Source organism: Musa acuminata, chromosome BXJ2-5 (assembly GCF_036884655.1).
Source record: "Musa acuminata AAA Group cultivar baxijiao chromosome BXJ2-5, Cavendish_Baxijiao_AAA, whole genome shotgun sequence".
NCBI classification, from domain to species: Eukaryota; Viridiplantae; Streptophyta; class Magnoliopsida; order Zingiberales; family Musaceae; genus Musa; species Musa acuminata.
In genome coordinates this window covers 4,483,319-4,501,510 of record NC_088342.1, presented here as the reverse complement: position 1 = coordinate 4,501,510, position 18,192 = coordinate 4,483,319, and the positions used below count along the sequence as shown (strand labels likewise).

Genomic DNA, 18,192 nt, shown 5'->3' with positions numbered 1-18,192 from the left:
CCGTGGCGAGACCAACAAGCAATGGGATCCTCTAGTCAATGTTCTTAAAAGCACCACAAGGTTCCGAATGGTTGACCGAGTCAAATGCTATTAACACATGTAATCGACTCAGTCTCCTTTTCCACCTTTAACTGAGATGTCACTAATATCCTCTCCTGACAAATACTGAGAGGACGAGCGGCATAGTTTTCGTCTCAGATCGTATCCCCTCCCACTGATCGTGCGCTCCTTTGTGCAGTCGTTCCGCTGCTGCCGTCGCTTTGTAGTGCGAGTCGGGATGGTGATGTTTGAGGCCAATCCTCAAACGGGTGGTGGATGCTCTGGTGTTGATGCGGGACATGGCCAACTTCACACTGGGCCGTAGCTTGGCAATGAACCAGGCGTGGGCCCATGCCATGAAGGCCCGTGAACGGGTGGCCACATGGGGTTCTGCGCTGCCAGCGCGGTCGCAGCGCTCCACTTTCGGTCTTGGTGTCTCCTATATCGCCATATCGGCCTCTTCTCCTCCCTCTCCTCACCGAAGAGAGATCTGGGAGATCGGAAGCTAGAGCCGCCGCACTATCCGGTGCTCTCAGGTTTGATCACGAATCGTAGTCTTGCAACTCTTGCGGGCTTGTAGATTGTTATTGTGTTCTTGGTTCCTGTGGCGATGAGTCGTCCGATGGTCATCGATCGCAGGGAGGGGAGGAAAGACTGGATCGTCGATTGCTTTTGGTTATTGTAGGAATCGTTGTTGGGTTGCTGTTGATGCTCTTCTCTTTTTTCTTATTGTTTTTCCTCTCGCTTTTTGCCATCCCTTCCACTTTACCTTTCCAGTTGCATCAGTTCTTTTGAGCAAATCCAAGCAGTGGATGTCCCTGAGTGATGCTTTATGCAGGTTCTTTGCGTCAGTGTTCAAAAGCTTCCTTGTTTTTTTGCCTATCCCTTTCCCTCCTTTTCGCCTCCTTCTTCAGAGTTATGTTTTGGATCGATACGCCTTTTCATGGAGCAGATCGTTGTGGGTTCTTGTTCATATTCTGTCTCTAGACCCTACCATTAGATGTTTAATGCAAATGGTGCTTCTTTCTGCAGGGTAGGGCGAGCTAGTTGCGCAGCTTTTGCCAGTAGAATTTGGGCGTTGCTCGCGGGGAGAGGGACTGGTAGTGCTGCCGCGGAGATGAGCTACGGAAGCAGCTCGATTGCTTCAGGTTTGATCCCCTTACTGTCTTCTGTTACCGACCTTTAGTTCCGCTGCTGTGTTACGACCTTTGGAATGATTCATTGAATACATTCAGGTGCAAAGACTGCTACGAGGACATTTGACTTCGGAAGGACCCATGTGGTCAGACCCAAGGGGAGGCACCTCGCTACTGTTGTGTGGCTTCATGGCCTAGGTGATAACGGAGCAAGGTATTGGATGCTTCCCTCTTTCTGCTATGGTCTCCTTTTCTTAACTGTTTTGTGTAAGTGACTGAATGATTTCATATTCTGAGCTGTGGACAAAACTAAGCTTTGGTGTTGTCATGAATATATTTTGAGCTGTGGACAAAACTTAGCCTTGGTATTAATAAACCATGGAGAATTCTCTATCGACTGTCAAATTGGCAGTGAAGTTGGCTATGACCATAAATATGTTCTCTGAGCATGAATTTTCATGGGGCAGTGACAATTTGACAATGTTTCATTTAGTCTAATAAGCATATTATATGAAATGGATTGAGATACCATGTTACTTCCGGTTGATCATTTCTTATGCTACATGAAGTTAGGCCATGCATACCATCAGTCTAAGCTGTTGAGCAATCCTTATTGTCACTGTCTGTTTTGGATATTAGCTTCAAACTGGTGGGCATCTTTGTTAGGTGCTTATCTTTGTTCTCAACTTTACTAGAAGCACATGTTATGTTTTATTTATTGTGTTCCTCGACAAGTTTTATGCCATATTGCTTCTCTAAGAGTTATTAGTGCCCTACTTAATGTTTTTGCCTAAAGTTTTATGATAGCCAGCTTATCTTTTCTTTTTATGTTAAATGAAAGAAATCTACTTTCAGTACCTTCTGGTGCTGTCATAAGGTCAGTAGGAAATAGAAATGTGTCTGCCACTTGGTAAAAGGTTAGTAGGAAATAGAAAGTGGATTTAACTTGGAATTTTACACTCTTAGTACTAGGACCGCGGTTGGACCTTGTCCACTTTTGAGAGGAAAACTGAAAAAGATGGAAGGCTTAGTGATGGAACCACTAGTTTAGTAGTTTTCCTTAAGTTCTTCTCCTGGCTCTTTCTGGAGAACCAAACCTTTATGGTTTAAGAAGTATCAATGAGGTCTATGAAATCTCTCTTTGCTTGCATTTTGAGAAAAAGGGTAAGCCCACACATACTGAAACATGAGAGTAAAATACTGGAAGATACAAATTGATTTCAGTTTTTTCTGATTAAACTATTATCTTAAGAAATGCTCTTTACTACAATCATCCCTTAGTATTGTCATGATAATAAGAATTCTACGTGTAACCTTCAGTATAATTGACTGTCTTCTTTTAATTGGTTCTTTGTGAAGATTAAATTTTATATGGAAGTTCATAGTGCACTGTCTGTTATGGTGGCATAATACTTCATAGGTCTGATAGTCTGAACTATAACTAGTTGAAACCTTTTTTTAATTGTTGTTTATTAAGAGTTCTCATAGTTTCACTCTTTGTTTATTTCTTGTTTATGCTGCAGCTGGTCCCAACTCCTGGAAACCCTCCCTCTCCCAAATGTAAGAATAAAATTAATGAATCATTCATGATATGATAACATAGTCTTGTCAATATTTATTCTTCTTCATATAACTAGTATGACTTTTTCTTGTTCATCATTTGCCTGTTTTCTATCATAATCTTATGAACTTCATTGGATCCATGCAGATTAAGTGGATATGCCCGACTGCTCCTACCAGGCCTGTAGCAATTTTTGGAGGATTTCCTTCTACTTCTTGTATGTTTACCAGATTGGCTATGATATCACATCTTACACTTTTCTTTTTCCGTGTGTGTACATGGGTCGGTGGATCTGTGACTCAACTCTTAAGCTGGTTGGATTTGAGTCATAACAAATATATATGGTACTTCCCTAATATATGTTGGCAAGGCACCTTCTAAGTTTTGCTTGTTGTCTAGGGTTTGATGTCACGGATCTGTCAGAGGATGGCCCTGATGACGTTGAAGGACTGGATGCATCAGCTGCTCATGTTGCAAATTTGTTATCAACGGAGCCTGCCGATAGTATGTTCCTCAGAAACATGCATAATTTTTGTGTGTCTGGACACCATGTTGTTGCTGTAAATCCATGGACATCAAGTTTGTTAAGACTATGTGCCGCCTTTACCCTTAATGTAGTTTAGCCTTCCAACTCATTATTAATTGTTCAAAAAAATGAATTAAGTTATTACACCAGGTACTCGAGCTTTCCTAGTGGTGCAATCAGTAAAAGCTGAGATGTTAAGCTAAAGCAGCCTTTTGACTTCATGCAAGAGATGATTTTGCAAGCCCAAAATTTTTATATTATTATAGGCTTCAAACCTTTGATCTAATATCACTAAGCTTTGCAAATATTGCATAAGCCAGTTCTGCATCTATATCACAAGTAGTTTGACCAATGAGAATTAGTGACTTCTTATACTTTTTAACTGGCTATGGCAGTCAAACTTGGTGTTGGTGGATTTAGTATGGGTGCTGCAACTGCCCTGTATTCTGCAACTTCTTGTGCTCATGGAACATACGGAAATGGCAAGCCATACCCTGTCAATCTAAGTTCTGTTGTTGGTCTAAGCGGCTGGCTTCCATGTGCTAGGTATATTGTATTGTCATAAATATAGGTCTTACCTGCCACTATATTGCTTCTACCTTTTCTTCTTTTTTCTGAATCTAGAGATCTCATTTGCGACGCCATTTTATTCTTTTAGGAGCTTGAAGAACAAGTTGGAAGGCTCACAAGATGCTGCAAGACGTGCTTCATCCTTGCCTATTTTACTTTGCCATGGAAAAGGTATTCCTCTACAATCAACATGCAACTGAGCTTCATAATTTTGTTTTTTTCTAGATTCAGACTTGAATGGAACATTTAGATGTTGGCATTGGTGAGATCACATCCAAAAACAAATCTATCTAGGAAATTTATGAACTTGTTGACTGGTTTTAACTCGATTTATGATTGTTATCATGTTTTAGTTGACTATATTAGGGATACAATAGACAAGATAACAGCTTATGTGTCTCTTATGAAACACAGTATGTGGAAAACTGAAGTTGGTCAATAAGATATATTCACTTCAGTGTTGCACTATTCATGCAATATGAGACCTAGAAAATCCACCCCTTCCTTTGGAGAAAGCTCCACGGGCAATTTAATCAGAGTTCATTGATAATTAACTTCAGTGTTGCACTTCTCATGTAAGTGCAACATTCATACTTGTGATGTAATAGCTGTTACGATTTTGAGGAGTTTAGGAGATCTTGATTTGTTTGTTTAGTTGTCATTTTTTGTCTTCTACTTCCATGGTAACTACATTGACATTCCATGCACAACTTCCATGGGTTTATGAAAGGTTAAGTGTGAGGCTGACTGGACATGTTGGTTATTGATAGTAAGGCTTCCAGCAGGTTGTAGTGTATTAGATTGTGTCAATTGTTCATTTATTTGAATTCTTTGACGAGATAGTCAAAATTACAGATTTTCACTGTCAAAATCATCGAAAGATGCTTTCTTGATTATCTTCATGCTGCACCTTTTGATATCTGAACATTTTTCAAGTTGTTATTAGTTATAATTTGTTTTGAAGTTGTTCACTTAATTAAGGTTGCATTTGATTTGAATGATTTAACACAGATCTGCGACATAACATTCCTCTTTTTTCCAAATGTTTGTCCTAATTACTAATTATTTGAAGTTCCACAACTTTTGAGCCATATTACATTCCATAACGGCAACTTGTTTTGTTAAAATTGACTTCTTACAGGAGATGAGGTGGTGCTATATAAACATGGAGAGAGATCTGCTCAGGTTTTAAAATCAAATAGATTCGACAATGTTACTTTCAAAACATACAATGGGTACATACCATCTTCTTAGAAGCATAACCATTTTTTATCAATCAGCCACGTAGTATCCTTTATAGTATTAATTATTGAAATTATGTAGGCTTGGCCACTATACGGTCCCTGGAGAGATGGATGATGTCTGCAAATTTCTTACGGCAACGTTGGGACTCGATGGATCTCATTCTTAACTAAGGAACAACCTAATCATTTTGCATACTGCTGTGGATTGAGAAGAATAAGTGTGGTGCTAGAATCAGTTAGATAATTACTTAATTCATAAATTTTGGTTTGGGGCTTTATGATAAAGCTGGATCCAAAATCCAGCTTCTGTTTATTGTGCCTTATATTAGCAACTTGATGGAATTATTATCAGCTCTAAACATTCATATTTCTGTTTCTTGTTCACATAGTAGTTTATTTTTGTGGATTCAAATTTGAGTTGCCAATGTGCTTTCATTATGGATTATTACAAGCATCTTCATGGAAGCAATTCCTTCTAAAAATTCTTTGCAGCTGCGAGAGTTTTTAGTTTTAAATGCTTGATTTATCATTATTGCTTCGCAAATGACTTTACATGGCCATTCTCATCTGCATGTGATAAGCAGATAATTCTCTCATGGATGGTTTACAATGCTTGATTTATCATTATTGCTTCGCAAATGACTTTACATGGCCATTCTCATCTGCATGTGATAAGCAGATAATTCTCTCATGGATGGTTTACAATGAACATGTGCTTATATTTCATGGTTGTACGGTGAACCAGGAAGCATGCTATGGGAAATTGTTATCATGATCCTTAGACAGCGTAGTCCACATTATGACACTTTGCTTGGCATTTGATGTTTTATATAGGATTCTTAATTTCGATATGTACCATCGATATGTACCATCAAGAATGGACGATATGTATCAATCCAAGAGGATATCGATGCTTGATCCCGTATCGAGATCAAGCAATATGAGATTTGTATCGGACAATAATGATCAAAATCTAATTGGTAGATTTTGAATTTTGATTGTTATCGAGATGTATCGATCGGTACATCTTAGTATTTATTTTTGAAGATTTTTCGTCGATATGTCTCGACATGTTTTGAAGATTTTTTAACTTTTTTTGGGCATATATCATCACTCGGCATGTACTGTTTCGATATGTCTCGACATGTATCATCACTCGGCATATACTGTTTCGAGCATGACTTGGTATATTGACTTTACGTGCTGATCCTTCGTGAACACAAGTGAAAAAATCATAAGCCTCAGTGTAATAAGACTCACATGCTTTACATGGATCAAAATAGAGAATCTTGACTTCACATGCTTTACATGCTGATCCTTTTAAAATGGTTAGGACATTCTATATTGCTTGGCTCCAGTAAGCCCGCTGCATTCATAAATTGGCACCAATGTACATGGCATTCACAGTTACTATAAGTATCATGGAAACACCTGCAAAAATTTTTGTTTCAGGCTTAAGCAAGCAAGTAAATGAGGTCTTTCCCCAACTGCTCTGTTTTTGCATAGATTTGCAGTTGTTTTCTCTCTCCTTTATTGTTCTTTGTTCTCCCCTCCCTTTTTGGTAGAAGTACTTGTCCAAATCATTCTAGGAACTAAATAACCTAAGGTCATGGTAGCTTTTTGATCTCCTTAGCCACTCATAATTGAACTTCTGCTGCAAATTGCGTCGGTTTAGAACTTGATATTGACTTACAACAACAATGGAAGTTAAGGAGGGGAGAAAAGAAGAGCAGCTAGGAAAGTCACCTCATTTCTCATCTAATAGAAGGGAAGTGCCTGATAGAAGCCATGAAAGTTCCTCTTCTGTTGCATATCCAAAACCTTGCCATCTAATCCTGCCTAAGCCATCAAGCAGGAAGATATACCTGCATGCAGCAGCAATGGTTACTCCCAAGTCAGGATAGCTCTATTTAGTGGCAGGATTAGTTTGGAGATTCTCTAATACCCTGTGAGTAGATTCAGAATTTGAAGCTTTTTTCTGAAATAGTAGTGGTCGCCGAAGGAGTACATGACCTGTCTGTGAGGATCGTTGGATTTCCTCATCATCTTGAGGATTAGACGCCTTGCTGGACCCAGTGATAATAGCCAAGAGTCTATGAATGACACCTGAAAAGAATTAAAGTTATGAAGACACAAGTACCATAGATTATGCTCCTCGGATCACCAGAAAGATGTTTATGCAACAGCATCTTGTGCAAATTCACAGACAAAACTAAAGACCATGTTAATTAAAGTTGTTTATAAGCATAAACAATATGGCATGTAAGCATGTGAACTGGTTTCCTTAAAACCGATCAGTTTAATTACCTCGTATATTTGGACTGTCCCAGCATCACTAAAAGAATCCCGAAAAGGAAGGATCCATGATTCAACCATTCCCTGTTCAAAGGAAATGAAGATTTAACAAGGTGTATCCACATTAGAATAGATAACATTGAACACCAAATATTGAAGTGTATATATCTAGGAGAACAGATCTTAGCGAGTTCCTTGAACAAGAAGAACAGCTAAATCCAAATGCATAGTTGCGCGAAAACATTTTACTGTCGATGAAAGGATAAATATTGATTACATGATTCATACTTTGGTACATGAAATGACACCTGATCAGGTTATTGCTAAACAGAATGTTGAATACATACATGCCTCATCCAAAGACATGTGACGATCCACAAGTATTATCAAACCGATGGACAAAAATACTTGACAGACATAGATGGAGCATACAGCAATACTACAATAATAAAATTACCTCATTTTAAAGAGACTACAATTGCTACTAAAAGAATCATTAATCATCCCAAAGAAATCATCTTAACTCACAAACGATGTGAAGAATTACCCTACCAGAGAGCTTGCTCGAAATGAGAGACATAATAATGACACATAAGGAGCAGGCATTTGACTGGTGTCAGTTACTGTTTGTGCTGCATTGATGGGCAATTTCACACATCGACCATCTGGGAAGCTTACTTCCAGGTCCGGGAACTTGACAGCCGTTGATGATGGAATAATAGTGTTATTTGCCATTGCAATCTGCAAAGAAGCATATGATCTGATCAAACTCAACATTACATTGTATATCCTGACTATATATTTCTGTCACCCTTCATTGGTCAGAAAGAAAAAAAACATCCAATATGCATAATTTTCCCTTTTTAGACCTTGAAAAAAAGAGCAAATTCCAGGTATACAATATATGATGAAATGTGATATGCAGATTTAAGAATGTACGACATGCAGTGAGCCTAAGCTGAAAGACTAGGACAGTAAGACCAACACCAAAAGACCTGGAGAAGCCTATGTTCAGATATTAAGATATAAGCATAGAAAATCATGATTATGCAAAAAAAAAAAAAAGAGAAAAAAAAGGCAATCTAAGTGTCAACACATGTTCAAAATGAGTGGAAAACGGCCAAAAACAACTTGTGCAACCTAAGGCTGCTCAAAATATTGATAAAGAAAATTCGTTGTGTCTAACCAAATAGTCACACTATGTTCTATGACAAGAATATGATGCGAAAAGCATAGCTCCATGTATTTTGTAATCTTTACACTTGGAAGACATGATCAGGAATGGTGGAAGTTAAGTGCCCATCATGACAATCCAAGAATTGATAAAAGTATAGATTTAAAATTATTAATAAGCACCTAAAAGTTTATTATACCTTTAGCAAAAAAACTTGTTATATGTGGAACCATGTAAAATGAAGCTCAAGATTTTAGTATATCAGTTAAAGACAAAATTCCACCCAGAAGGTGTCAAAGACGGGCAAATGTTCTGTGCAATAGAAGTGGTTTTGACACAGAAGATAACTCAATGGATTTCCTCAGATGATTAGATCGATAAATAGTTAACTAATGTTCTCCATTTATCTGTCCATTTCCCAACGTATTTTCTGCAAGCAGTTTTTCTTGGTTACTTTCACATGTAATTACATATTTCAAACATTGCACAGCAGGTAAAAGCTTTGTATGACAAAATCACGGCAAGTTAGATTCTCCCGTCCTTTAGATAATCATCAAATCAATATTTCAAAAAGTTAAACTTCAGAAGTTTCACATGATGAAATAAAGTTCCTCCATAGCTCAATTTGACAGAAGACTTAATTATAGACTCTGAGGAATTCATCACACCTTGCCATCATTTTTACGGATCTCTGAAATGTCAGCAAAATATCCTCTGTTTATCTCGTCCGAACTGCACCAGCACAGACGATGAATTGTTGTCAAATATTCTTAGAAACTGTCAACTTTTTAGCAACTAGAATTCTTGTGTGTAATTATGCATTCAAATCTATAACTCCATGGCACCCAAAAAACATCCAAGAACGAATAGCAAAAGAAAGGGGCATTACTTCCTAATAGATATTCTAGCTAAAAGATTGAATTATTCAAGATGACCGTAGTTTGACATCATTGAACCTTAACTGTTTACAATTCATTCAATGGAGCTCAGCAGTCTTTTCACATGTAAATCCTTGTCTGATGTGGAATTTGAACCATTTGATTAGTCCTCTTTGTAACAAAAGATTATATTCATGAGAAAATTCAAACTATCAAAATTCTAAAAAAAACTGAGAAACAACAAAGGTTTTCCACAACATTTAAAATCTTCCTATGATCTAACTGACACAGCATTTGCTTATGAGTAACATTCTTGACTAGAAGCTCTTGTATTTCTCTTTTGCTTCTTTACCCTATTACAATTTGATGTTCTGCTCCATTTGTATTGGAGTAGCTAGACAGAAAAATTAGATGTGATATAGGCTTTTATGAAGTGAAAATATTTTCACATACTTGCAAGCATGGAAGATATAAAATGGGCCCGAGAAAATTGCTCGATTTCCTTTGTTGTCTCCTTTCCAACATTGCCTCATCTGTTCTCCTTAGTATCAACCAATCCATTATAAATATCTACAATAGATATTACTGTTCGGGAGTCAATTCCAATAATTTTCCTACATGGCAATTTCTGTCGTAGATATTACCCTTCAATCCATATTCAATCCTTATTGACAGACTATCACCTTTTTCTCCAACTCTTGACTCAGTAATGTTATTGCCCTTTAATTTAGAGGAAGCTATTGTTCATTCAAGATAAATATATCTCACTTACAGCCTATCTCGCTCCTTCGCAATCGCCTCTTTGTTGCCAAACTGTACATGGTAAACATCAACCCGTGTGATCAGATAATGTCAGCAATGGTAAGACAGAATCGAATGCAGCATGCAGATAGTCAACCTGGTGGAGGTCGAGGAAAGTTCGCAAGAATGTCTGGGAAGGGAGATTGAGAGGGAGAGGCCGCTCTCCAAGGATGGGAGTGTGTATCTTCTGAGCCGAGAACAACACCGAAGTAGGAAAACGAACCACCAATCGTCTCAGCATCATTGTCTGTCAATGCCGAAGAACAGGTTTATCAGAAGCAGCACCCATAAAAGCCATTAACACAGATAAATTAAACACTTTTCTGATTCCAAGATCCTACATAGCAACACCTAAGAGAAATCCCAAAAACACAGATAAAAAAAGTCGAGAACTTTCAGATCAACCCACGGCAAAGATGCAAAATTGGAGGACGAGGAGGAAAAGATCGGAACTGACGTGGTGGAAGGAGGGCGCTGGGAAGTATCAGATCAGGAGATCGTGTGCTTGTGGCCGAGGACGGAGGTCGGTGGAGTCGCGGCCGCAGGAGCGGTGGTTCCAACGAGCACCGTGGCGGCGGGGGTGAGGTCAGCGAGGTTGTCTGTGGTGGGGTTATGTTGGGTTCGGGATCTTAATATGGTCTATTCGTTGGGTCTGAGCGGGCAGTCATCCGCCCAAGCAATCGAGTTTGGCGGACGCGGTCCAAATCGACAGACCTGAACCAAATCAAAGAGGCCGGTCCGACGCGATCCATCACAACCCAACCCGAGGAGGAAGACGAAAGAAAACGATTCATTAATTGCGGAGTGCTGGTAATCGAACGAGTTGATCAGCCTTCTTGGCTTTCTCATCTAACAGTAGCGGCGGCAGTGGAGGAAGGTGGTGTTGGTAGCAAAGCACTGAGCTCGAGGGACGCGATGCTGGGAGGGACGGTCATGGAATCGTCAGTATGGGTGCAAGCTTTGGTCCTTCTCTTCACCTTGGCCGCCTTCTTGGGCCTCCGCTCCTTCCCCAAGCACGCCCTCTCCCGCCTCCGCCGCCCCTCCCAGTCCTCCCTCCAAGCCCGCCGCCACTTTGTCAACGGCGCCCAGCTCCTCGCCCGCGCCCGCGCTCGTCCCTCCGGCGACAGCAGCGGCGGCGGCGGCCGCTCCACCACCGCCCTCGCCCGCTCCGCCTGTGACGAAGCAGATCGTGCCATCGCCCTCGACCCCCGAGACGCCGCACCCCACATCCTCAAGGCCCTTGCCCTCGACCTCCTCGGCCGTCGCCTCCCCGCCCTCCGCTCCCTCGACGCCGCCCTCTCCCCCCCGGCCTCCAAATCCCTCGCCCCCCGCGAGCGCGGCGACGCCCTCTTCAAGCGCGCCGAGCTCCACCTCGCTGTTAACCGACGCCGCCGCCTCGACCAGGCCCTCTCCGACCTCCTCCAGGCAGTGCGGCTCAGTCCCGAGAACGCCAAGGCCTTCTGCCTCCTAGGCGAATGCTACGAGGAGAAGGGGTTGCTGGATGAGGCGACAAAAGCTTACGAGACCGCGATTGACATTGATGCATCCCTGGTCGCTGCTGACGAGGGCCTCCGTAGGTTGTCCGCGACAAAGGTGGGATCTTGATCGACTTCTGTCGCTCAGGTACCCGAATGCCCACCCTCTACTCTCTGGTGCTGTATCTTTCTAGGATTTTGTTTCCTTATAGAGTTCCTATTTGGCTTTCATAACAAAGATTATCTCGTTGCTCTCTGTAATTACTATTTAATACCTCATTTACTCATCTTTTTCTCTAGATATCTCTTCATTTATGAAACAAATCAAGCAAGTTCTTCAGTCCTACCTCATTTACTTAAATGTTTTGTATGGCAAGAAAATGTGCATCTTTCTCTCTAGATATATCTTCATTTATGAAACAAATCAAGCAAGTTCCTCGGTCCTTTTTGGTGCAAGGCTACTTATTTCATCCTCCTATGACCTAGAAACCGGATCTTTTCTGGGTGAAATTACCCTTTATCACCAAAGCTTCAACATCGGATTCCTATGGAACCAGCAAAAGCCAGTGTACTTGTGGGTGAAACCTTTGTTCCTAACTCATCCGTGAATAAGAAACACCACTGGTTGTATCTTGATCTGAGTGAGGTGCCCAAATATCCACCTTCTGCTCTTGCTGCTGTATCCTTATAAGAGGTTTTTTTCCTCACAAAGTGTTGACCACAAAGATATTATCCTGTTGCTCACATATTATTAGTGTTGATGTTGTGTCAGTTGACAAATATTAGTTCAGAGTTTTTATCGGAAAAAGACTGCATCTTGCTTTCAAGCTATCTCTTTGATCATCAACTGAAACAACAAGTTGCAAGTCCTTTATCAACTCTTGTTTCTTCAAGAACCCAATCAGGGGGCTTTAATTCTTGATGAGGATTCCTTTCTTTTAGAAGTTTGAAGCATAAGAATTAAAATATGTCCAGACTCTGCAAAAATAAGTACTTGTTAACAGTTTTTGGTTCTGAAGTTGTCCTTGAACTGAAAGCAAGCTTCACTTTTAGTTGAGGATGTTGTGCCCTGAATGGCTAGCCTTGGATATGTACTTCAAAATTTTCTTTTGCTTCTTCATACTGAGTGCATTCTTTATTATTTATAAAAGTTCAGATTTTCTGTTATAATTTTCATCAGGAGCTTGTTATTTCGAACTATCATAACTGATTTTGTCATGCCTTAACTTTTAGGGAAGTTGAAAATATGACTGACAGGGAATTGAGAACAAGACTAAGGAACTAAAAGTGCAATACACTACAATCGGTTCCGAGCTGAAATGGACTATCATCAAATTTATGAGCTTCTCGTTTAATAAAGAAATAATCGGAAAATTTTGTCACCATATGATGTTGTCATCTGACTTTTTATTGCTGATCAGTAATTCAATTCTCAGTTGAAATATTTTGTAGTAAAGCTGATGAACATGTGCTATTCTACAAGTTATTGCAAGAAGCCAAGAATATCATATTGTAATGTTGAAACCAACATATGTTTTCTCAATAATTGGTACAGTTTTTTTAAGATATTCTGAGCAATTTACCTGTCATACGTAATTCCATAATGACTTTTCTGCTTATATAGATATGAACCATGGCATCTTTTTTGTTTATCTGATCTATCAAATTTCTTTAAAGATACATTGCTTTCTTATGTCAATTTTGAACAATTGATCATATCAATTACAATCAAAATAGTGTCAGTCTTTGTTGCTTAGCAATCTTATGTATTTATTTTCCTAGCCTGTTGCGTAATGCAAAAAGTGAATTTTTTCAGATATTTAACCTTAAGAAATTATTTTAATCTTCAATTTTCACTGTTTCCTTGATACTTGTATAAATTCTATAGCATCTTGATTTGTGTGAACAAAGGCTTAACTTAAGAGTGTGATGAGTACTTCCAATAACTTAGGCTTAAGTATCTTGAGGCAATGGTTTAGGCTCAACAGGTTATTAGATCAATTATTCCATGATAAATGATATCAAAAGAGACATCGGATTGGATATGATGGGAGATTCAATGAGGAAATAACTACCATGGATGGGGTTATAGATAATATCATAATATGGTACGAAGCTCCCACTGGCTAAGCCTTATATGGGGTACTACTATTAACCTGGCTTAAGTATTTTGGACCGATGATTTAATCTCAATAAATAATGGATCAGTTATCCCATCAGGTCTTGATAAGTTGTGAGCATCCCAATGAAGGTTCTCCCTGCAAACAGCAAAGTCAGAAGTTCAGTGTGCTCTAACTTGCCCAACTGTCATAATTCTTCCAATCTATGTAGTAGTGTAGTCTACTATTAAGTTGGCCATAAGTTGTATTACCGGTGCTCATAAGTGGCACTTAGTTTCATGCTGCTGTGGCTCATTCCAGGTATGATTAGGAAAATGGCAACCTCTGAGACCTTAACAGTTTCAGTCAGTAATTGCTCTCCTTTCAAAGCTTCAATATCATGGCAACATGTGTTTTTCTTGTTGTAGTGGCACCTTGTCTCCAGCAATTTGATGTCCTCCCACCATATAGGTGATAAGCCCAAGAAAGATCCTTCACACATCTTAGGGCTCATTGCACCAAAGATGTACAAAGTCATCTCCATGGACCAAAATCAACCATGAGATTCTGCACTTTTACAGCACTACCTTGATCCTCCATTGTCATTGAAGATGCATGGTTAGAGTACCCAATGAAACCCTTAGTCACATCAAATACTCGGACCAAAATCAACCATGAGATTCTGCACTTTTACAGCACTACCTTGATCGTCCATTGTCATTGAAGATGCATGGTTAGAGTACCCAATGAAACCCTTAGTCACATCAAATATATTTCCTTAACCCTATCTCTGCTATAATTTTTTCAACGTACCCTTGCCCAAATTCTTTGGACAATAATGGAGACTGCATGCATACCGTAGCCTATGGTAAAGGAACTCCTACGAGTGTGGAGAACTTTTTTGGAGAGGGAGACTGTCCCCTTGAAGTTATGGCAAGAGTTGCCGGTGAACCTGACCCTTCAAACAAGTATTGTTCTTGAATCTTTAGTGTGTAGGACCCATCATTTATTCAAGGCGCAAGAGCAAAGGACCAAGGAAGAGAATCGAGAAGGACCAAGAATCAAGAGCCATCGAGGGCTAAGGGTCCTTTATCCAATCAGGGGCTGGATGTTACGACCCAACATGACAAAACTCTAGACCAATAAATTCATACTTGCATAAATGTCTCTTTAAGAATTCATGGCTACAAACTGTTTTTTTGTCCATTTTATTATCTCAATCACTTACATAGTCATCATAGATTGAATAATCTATCTATAAATAAAGCAAAAATCCCTTGAGACACATTAATTGTTGGTGCCAAATCATAATTTTAAACTTGATCTTCTGATTTTTCTTTCTGAAAAAAAATTTCAACAATCATACTGGGTATGCATATCCTGAAAACAAAATTGTTAAACAACATAAAATTTCTTAATTGAGATTGCAATTAATATAATATCATAATCATATAGTAACATGACATGCAGAGGATGTATAGGTTGCATCACATAATCACATAGAGTCATGATTATTAGTCCACTATCCATGGTCATAATTTAGATAGTGCACTCTCCTAACAGATAATGATTTATTATTTTATAAGATGAGTTCTTTTTGAGAATTTAGAGAATCCATGTTACACTCTCAACAGCATGTGGATGAAGTAGAGGGATCCTCACCTGCCAAAACAATGAATGAGAATAAGTTATTTCCATAGGAAAGAATGGCCTTGAAGGGAATTACCCTGCAAAGATTGGCATGTTTACCTTTACAGTATTGTATTTTATCATTCAAGCAAGCAATTAATGGCTATTTTTCATAGTGAATTCATTCAGTAGGTGCCACTTATTCCATAATATAATCATAGCTCCTTTTATGTGGAGTATAACTATTTGGAGATCTTATGACCATACCAATGCCAATATAAGTAAATCATTATTTTAACTTATTTTCATGCATGATACTTGTATCTATGTATGCAAGAATAATGTGTCCAACATGGTATATTTATTTATCTCAACAATGGATCATATGCATGTAATACATATAACATGGCATGGCATATGTAAATGGCATCAATAACATCAATATTCCATGTGCATTATATTAAAATATTAATTTCATTCTAAACAATTGGTCAAAGTCAAAATAAATCAAATTTTCCAAGTAATAAATCCATGGTAGAATACCATAAGAACCTCTGAAAATATCTATCAGACCCTAACCTGGGCTTGAACTAGCCTAGTTCGCAAACTAGGTCATCTAGCTTAGATCAGCCTGGAACGACCCAAAGTCAGCTTGAACTAGCCTGGTTTGGGCTCAGCCAGATAAGGCCATTCGTTGGGTTGTGTCGGACCAATCGACCATCTCTCTTCTTTGTTTTTTTGGGTTTCAGAGTTAAATAAATAAATAAAAACATGTATACTAAAAAAAATAATATCATGCAATTTAGAAATTTAATAGAAATTTACAAATCGTTTTGTACGTAAATTAATAACATCCTTTCAACAATAAAAAGAAAAAAAAGACCAATTGATATTGGTTAATATATTTAATATCTTAGTTCTAACTTTAAATCTTAATCATAATCTTAATTTTTACAGCAATTAAAGTTAATTTTATATAATTTTCTAAACCATTAATCCATAGCCTGTATTCACAAATTAAAGCAAGTTTATAATAAACAATTTCTTCAATATTGTATCTCAAAGTCCAAATATGATATAGTATGCATATTGCTATATCTATTTGTGTATATTATTTCTTGATTAATACCAAAATAGATAATTAATTTCAATAACGGAACATGTTATCATTTAAATAAATAAAATCATTAAATAAAGAAGGTAGTGAAGAACCTACAATATCGGAAAGATGATGACTCTGGCATACTCCTTTCTTTTAGTCCTCCCTTGCAATCAAGTCCCTCCAAGACCAGTAAAAAGGGAAATAGAATTTTAATTAATATGAGGAATTTTATTTCATTTTTTTAAATAGAATTTTTTTAAAATATTCTCTATCAAGGTATTTATAAGTAGAAAACAAATAATTATTGATGGAATGTCTTCCATAACAATTTATGAAAAAATAGGAAGTAAATAATAAGTGATGAGACATGTACTAAATCTGGTTTTTCAATTAGGAAATAAAATAAAGAGGATTAAACTGTGGGTCGTTATTCATATGCAACATCACTTGACATTTTGCTGTGTGAGAATGTGACATCACATGTTTGATATGTAGGATGATTGGATGACACTGGAACAATTTGAAATGAATTGGTCATTATATCAAGATCCATCTATTCAAAATAATTTGTTGGGTTTTGCTTTCTCTTTTTGTATTTGAATTATTGATGAATTATCATGTTCAAATGCATCAATCATAAAAAAAAAAGGGTTTATAGTGTAACATTTATTATAGTTACACTATTAGTGCATTAGTTAACAGCAGAGTCCATGTCATAACTGTATTTGTGAGTTTTCTTTTCAGGAATATCACCTACAATTAGGAATTGCTGCCTAATTATCATACAACTTTTGCACTTAAAATTTTGTGCCTAAAATATTTGTGTGGAACATGTGCAGGTATAAAGAAGCAGATGTTATAACAAGCTTACATAGAGGACCGGGTTTGTGCGCTTAGAAAGATTATATTGCAATTCGGATGCTAGTATTTTGCTCGGCATCCTCTTAATTGGTTGAAGAATTATAGTGGTAGCTGCAAATGAAGGCTCACTATGTGCTCATTGTAGATGATCTGTATCATCACTTGGTGTAGGAGTAAGACTTTTGATTGGAACTGTTAACGGAGTTCATCATTGCTTCTAGTAAATTGTAATCTACCTCGGAAGATAAGGGTGGGATATTCCACGGTGAAACTCTACTCCGCTGCGCAGGTTGTTGTGTGCCAGTCAAAGTTGTATCCTTCTCTGTTTTGTGATCCAATGTTCTTGTTGCAAGACATGCAAATGTAGCTACTTTGTGATCATGAGTATTTGTTCATGTACTCTGTTCATTTGACATTGATGATCTCAAATGCTATTCTGAGGATGTTTCTTTGGTTAATTGAAGTGGTAAACAATCACTGCAACAGCTGATTAGATGGTGAATAGAATTTGGTCCTGATGAGATTTGAATGTGTATGTTGTTGTGTGCGGTAGAGACTCACCATCTCTATGAGTTGCTCACCCAACTCCATTTATGTTGTTGTGTGCGGAAGAGACTCACCATCTCTGTTAACAAAACGATAACCGTCACAATGCTCTCTTTCTCGGGGTGGCATACGAACATTAGGCTTGGAAGGGGCCCAATCGATGGGCCGTTCAGCTCAGAACGCGTGGCAGATCTCCTCTGACACGGACTCCGTTAGAACGACGACTCCGTTTCACGCACGCGAAAAGACGCTTTTC

The 18,192-nt window shown here is 38.4% G+C and overlaps 3 protein-coding genes across 6 annotated transcripts; 2 read left to right on the top strand and 1 right to left on the bottom strand.

Annotated features, from left to right (window-relative positions):
* Positions 1-417: 417 nt before the first annotated feature.
* Positions 418-5,460, top strand: LOC103984071 (uncharacterized). Its single transcript, XM_009401487.3, has 10 exons — positions 418-575; positions 1,072-1,187; positions 1,275-1,389; positions 2,699-2,735; positions 2,884-2,953; positions 3,136-3,240; positions 3,658-3,808; positions 3,921-4,003; positions 4,974-5,067; positions 5,156-5,460. Exons 2-10 carry the CDS (start codon positions 1,157-1,159, stop codon positions 5,241-5,243), a joined length of 774 nt encoding a protein of 257 aa, XP_009399762.2. The 5' UTR covers positions 418-575; positions 1,072-1,156; the 3' UTR covers positions 5,244-5,460.
* Positions 5,461-6,300: 840 nt separating this feature from the next.
* LOC103984070 (uncharacterized) lies at positions 6,301-11,051 on the bottom strand. 3 transcript variants are annotated; one of them, XM_065108136.1, is made up of 9 exons: positions 10,634-11,051; positions 10,322-10,471; positions 10,196-10,236; positions 9,214-9,277; positions 7,924-8,112; positions 7,384-7,455; positions 7,022-7,182; positions 6,823-6,941; positions 6,301-6,730 (listed from the first exon to the last, which is right to left on the bottom strand). In XM_065108136.1, exons 2-8 carry the CDS (start codon positions 10,466-10,468, stop codon positions 6,824-6,826), a joined length of 792 nt encoding a protein of 263 aa, XP_064964208.1. In that variant the 5' UTR covers positions 10,469-10,471; positions 10,634-11,051; the 3' UTR covers positions 6,301-6,730; position 6,823. The 3 variants fall into 3 exon arrangements, with proteins under 3 accessions (XP_064964208.1, XP_018681869.2, XP_009399760.3); XM_018826324.2 differs by having other exon boundaries at positions 10,682-11,051; XM_009401485.3 differs by having other exon boundaries at positions 6,301-6,727; positions 10,682-11,051.
* LOC103984069 (uncharacterized) lies at positions 11,039-17,848 on the top strand. 2 transcript variants are annotated; one of them, XM_009401484.3, is made up of 2 exons: positions 11,039-11,847; positions 17,369-17,848. In XM_009401484.3, the coding sequence occupies exon 1, from the start codon at positions 11,140-11,142 to the stop codon at positions 11,827-11,829; it is 690 nt and encodes a 229-aa protein (XP_009399759.3). In that variant the 5' UTR covers positions 11,039-11,139; the 3' UTR covers positions 11,830-11,847; positions 17,369-17,848. The 2 variants fall into 2 exon arrangements, with proteins under 2 accessions (XP_009399759.3, XP_018681861.2); XM_018826316.2 differs by having other exon boundaries at positions 11,039-11,876.
* The last annotated feature ends 344 nt before the right edge of the window (positions 17,849-18,192 follow it).

What these genes read in the sequence shown, in the direction of transcription:
- LOC103984071 (XM_009401487.3), top strand. Translation starts at nt 1,157, where the DNA reads ATGAGCTACGGAAGCAGCTCGATTGCTTCAG. An exon ending in CTAGGTGATAACGGAGCAAG is followed by an intron (nt 1,390 to 2,698) that starts GTATTGGATGCT and finishes TTTATGCTGCAG; the next exon opens with CTGGTCCCAACTCCTGGAAA. An exon ending in GGCTGGCTTCCATGTGCTAG is followed by an intron (nt 3,809 to 3,920) that starts GTATATTGTATT and finishes TTATTCTTTTAG; the next exon opens with GAGCTTGAAGAACAAGTTGG.
- LOC103984070 (XM_065108136.1), bottom strand. Translation starts at nt 10,468, where the DNA reads ATGATGCTGAGACGATTGGTGGTTCGTTTTCCTACTTCGGTGTTGTTC. An exon ending in CATTTCGAGCAAGCTCTCTG is followed by an intron (nt 7,456 to 7,923) that starts GTAGGGTAATTC and finishes TCCTTTGAACAG; the next exon opens with GGAATGGTTGAATCATGGAT. An exon ending in GGACAGTCCAAATATACGAG is followed by an intron (nt 7,183 to 7,383) that starts GTAATTAAACTG and finishes AATTCTTTTCAG; the next exon opens with GTGTCATTCATAGACTCTTG.
- LOC103984069 (XM_009401484.3), top strand. Translation starts at nt 11,140, where the DNA reads ATGCTGGGAGGGACGGTCATGGAATCGTCAGTATGGGTGCAAGCTTTG.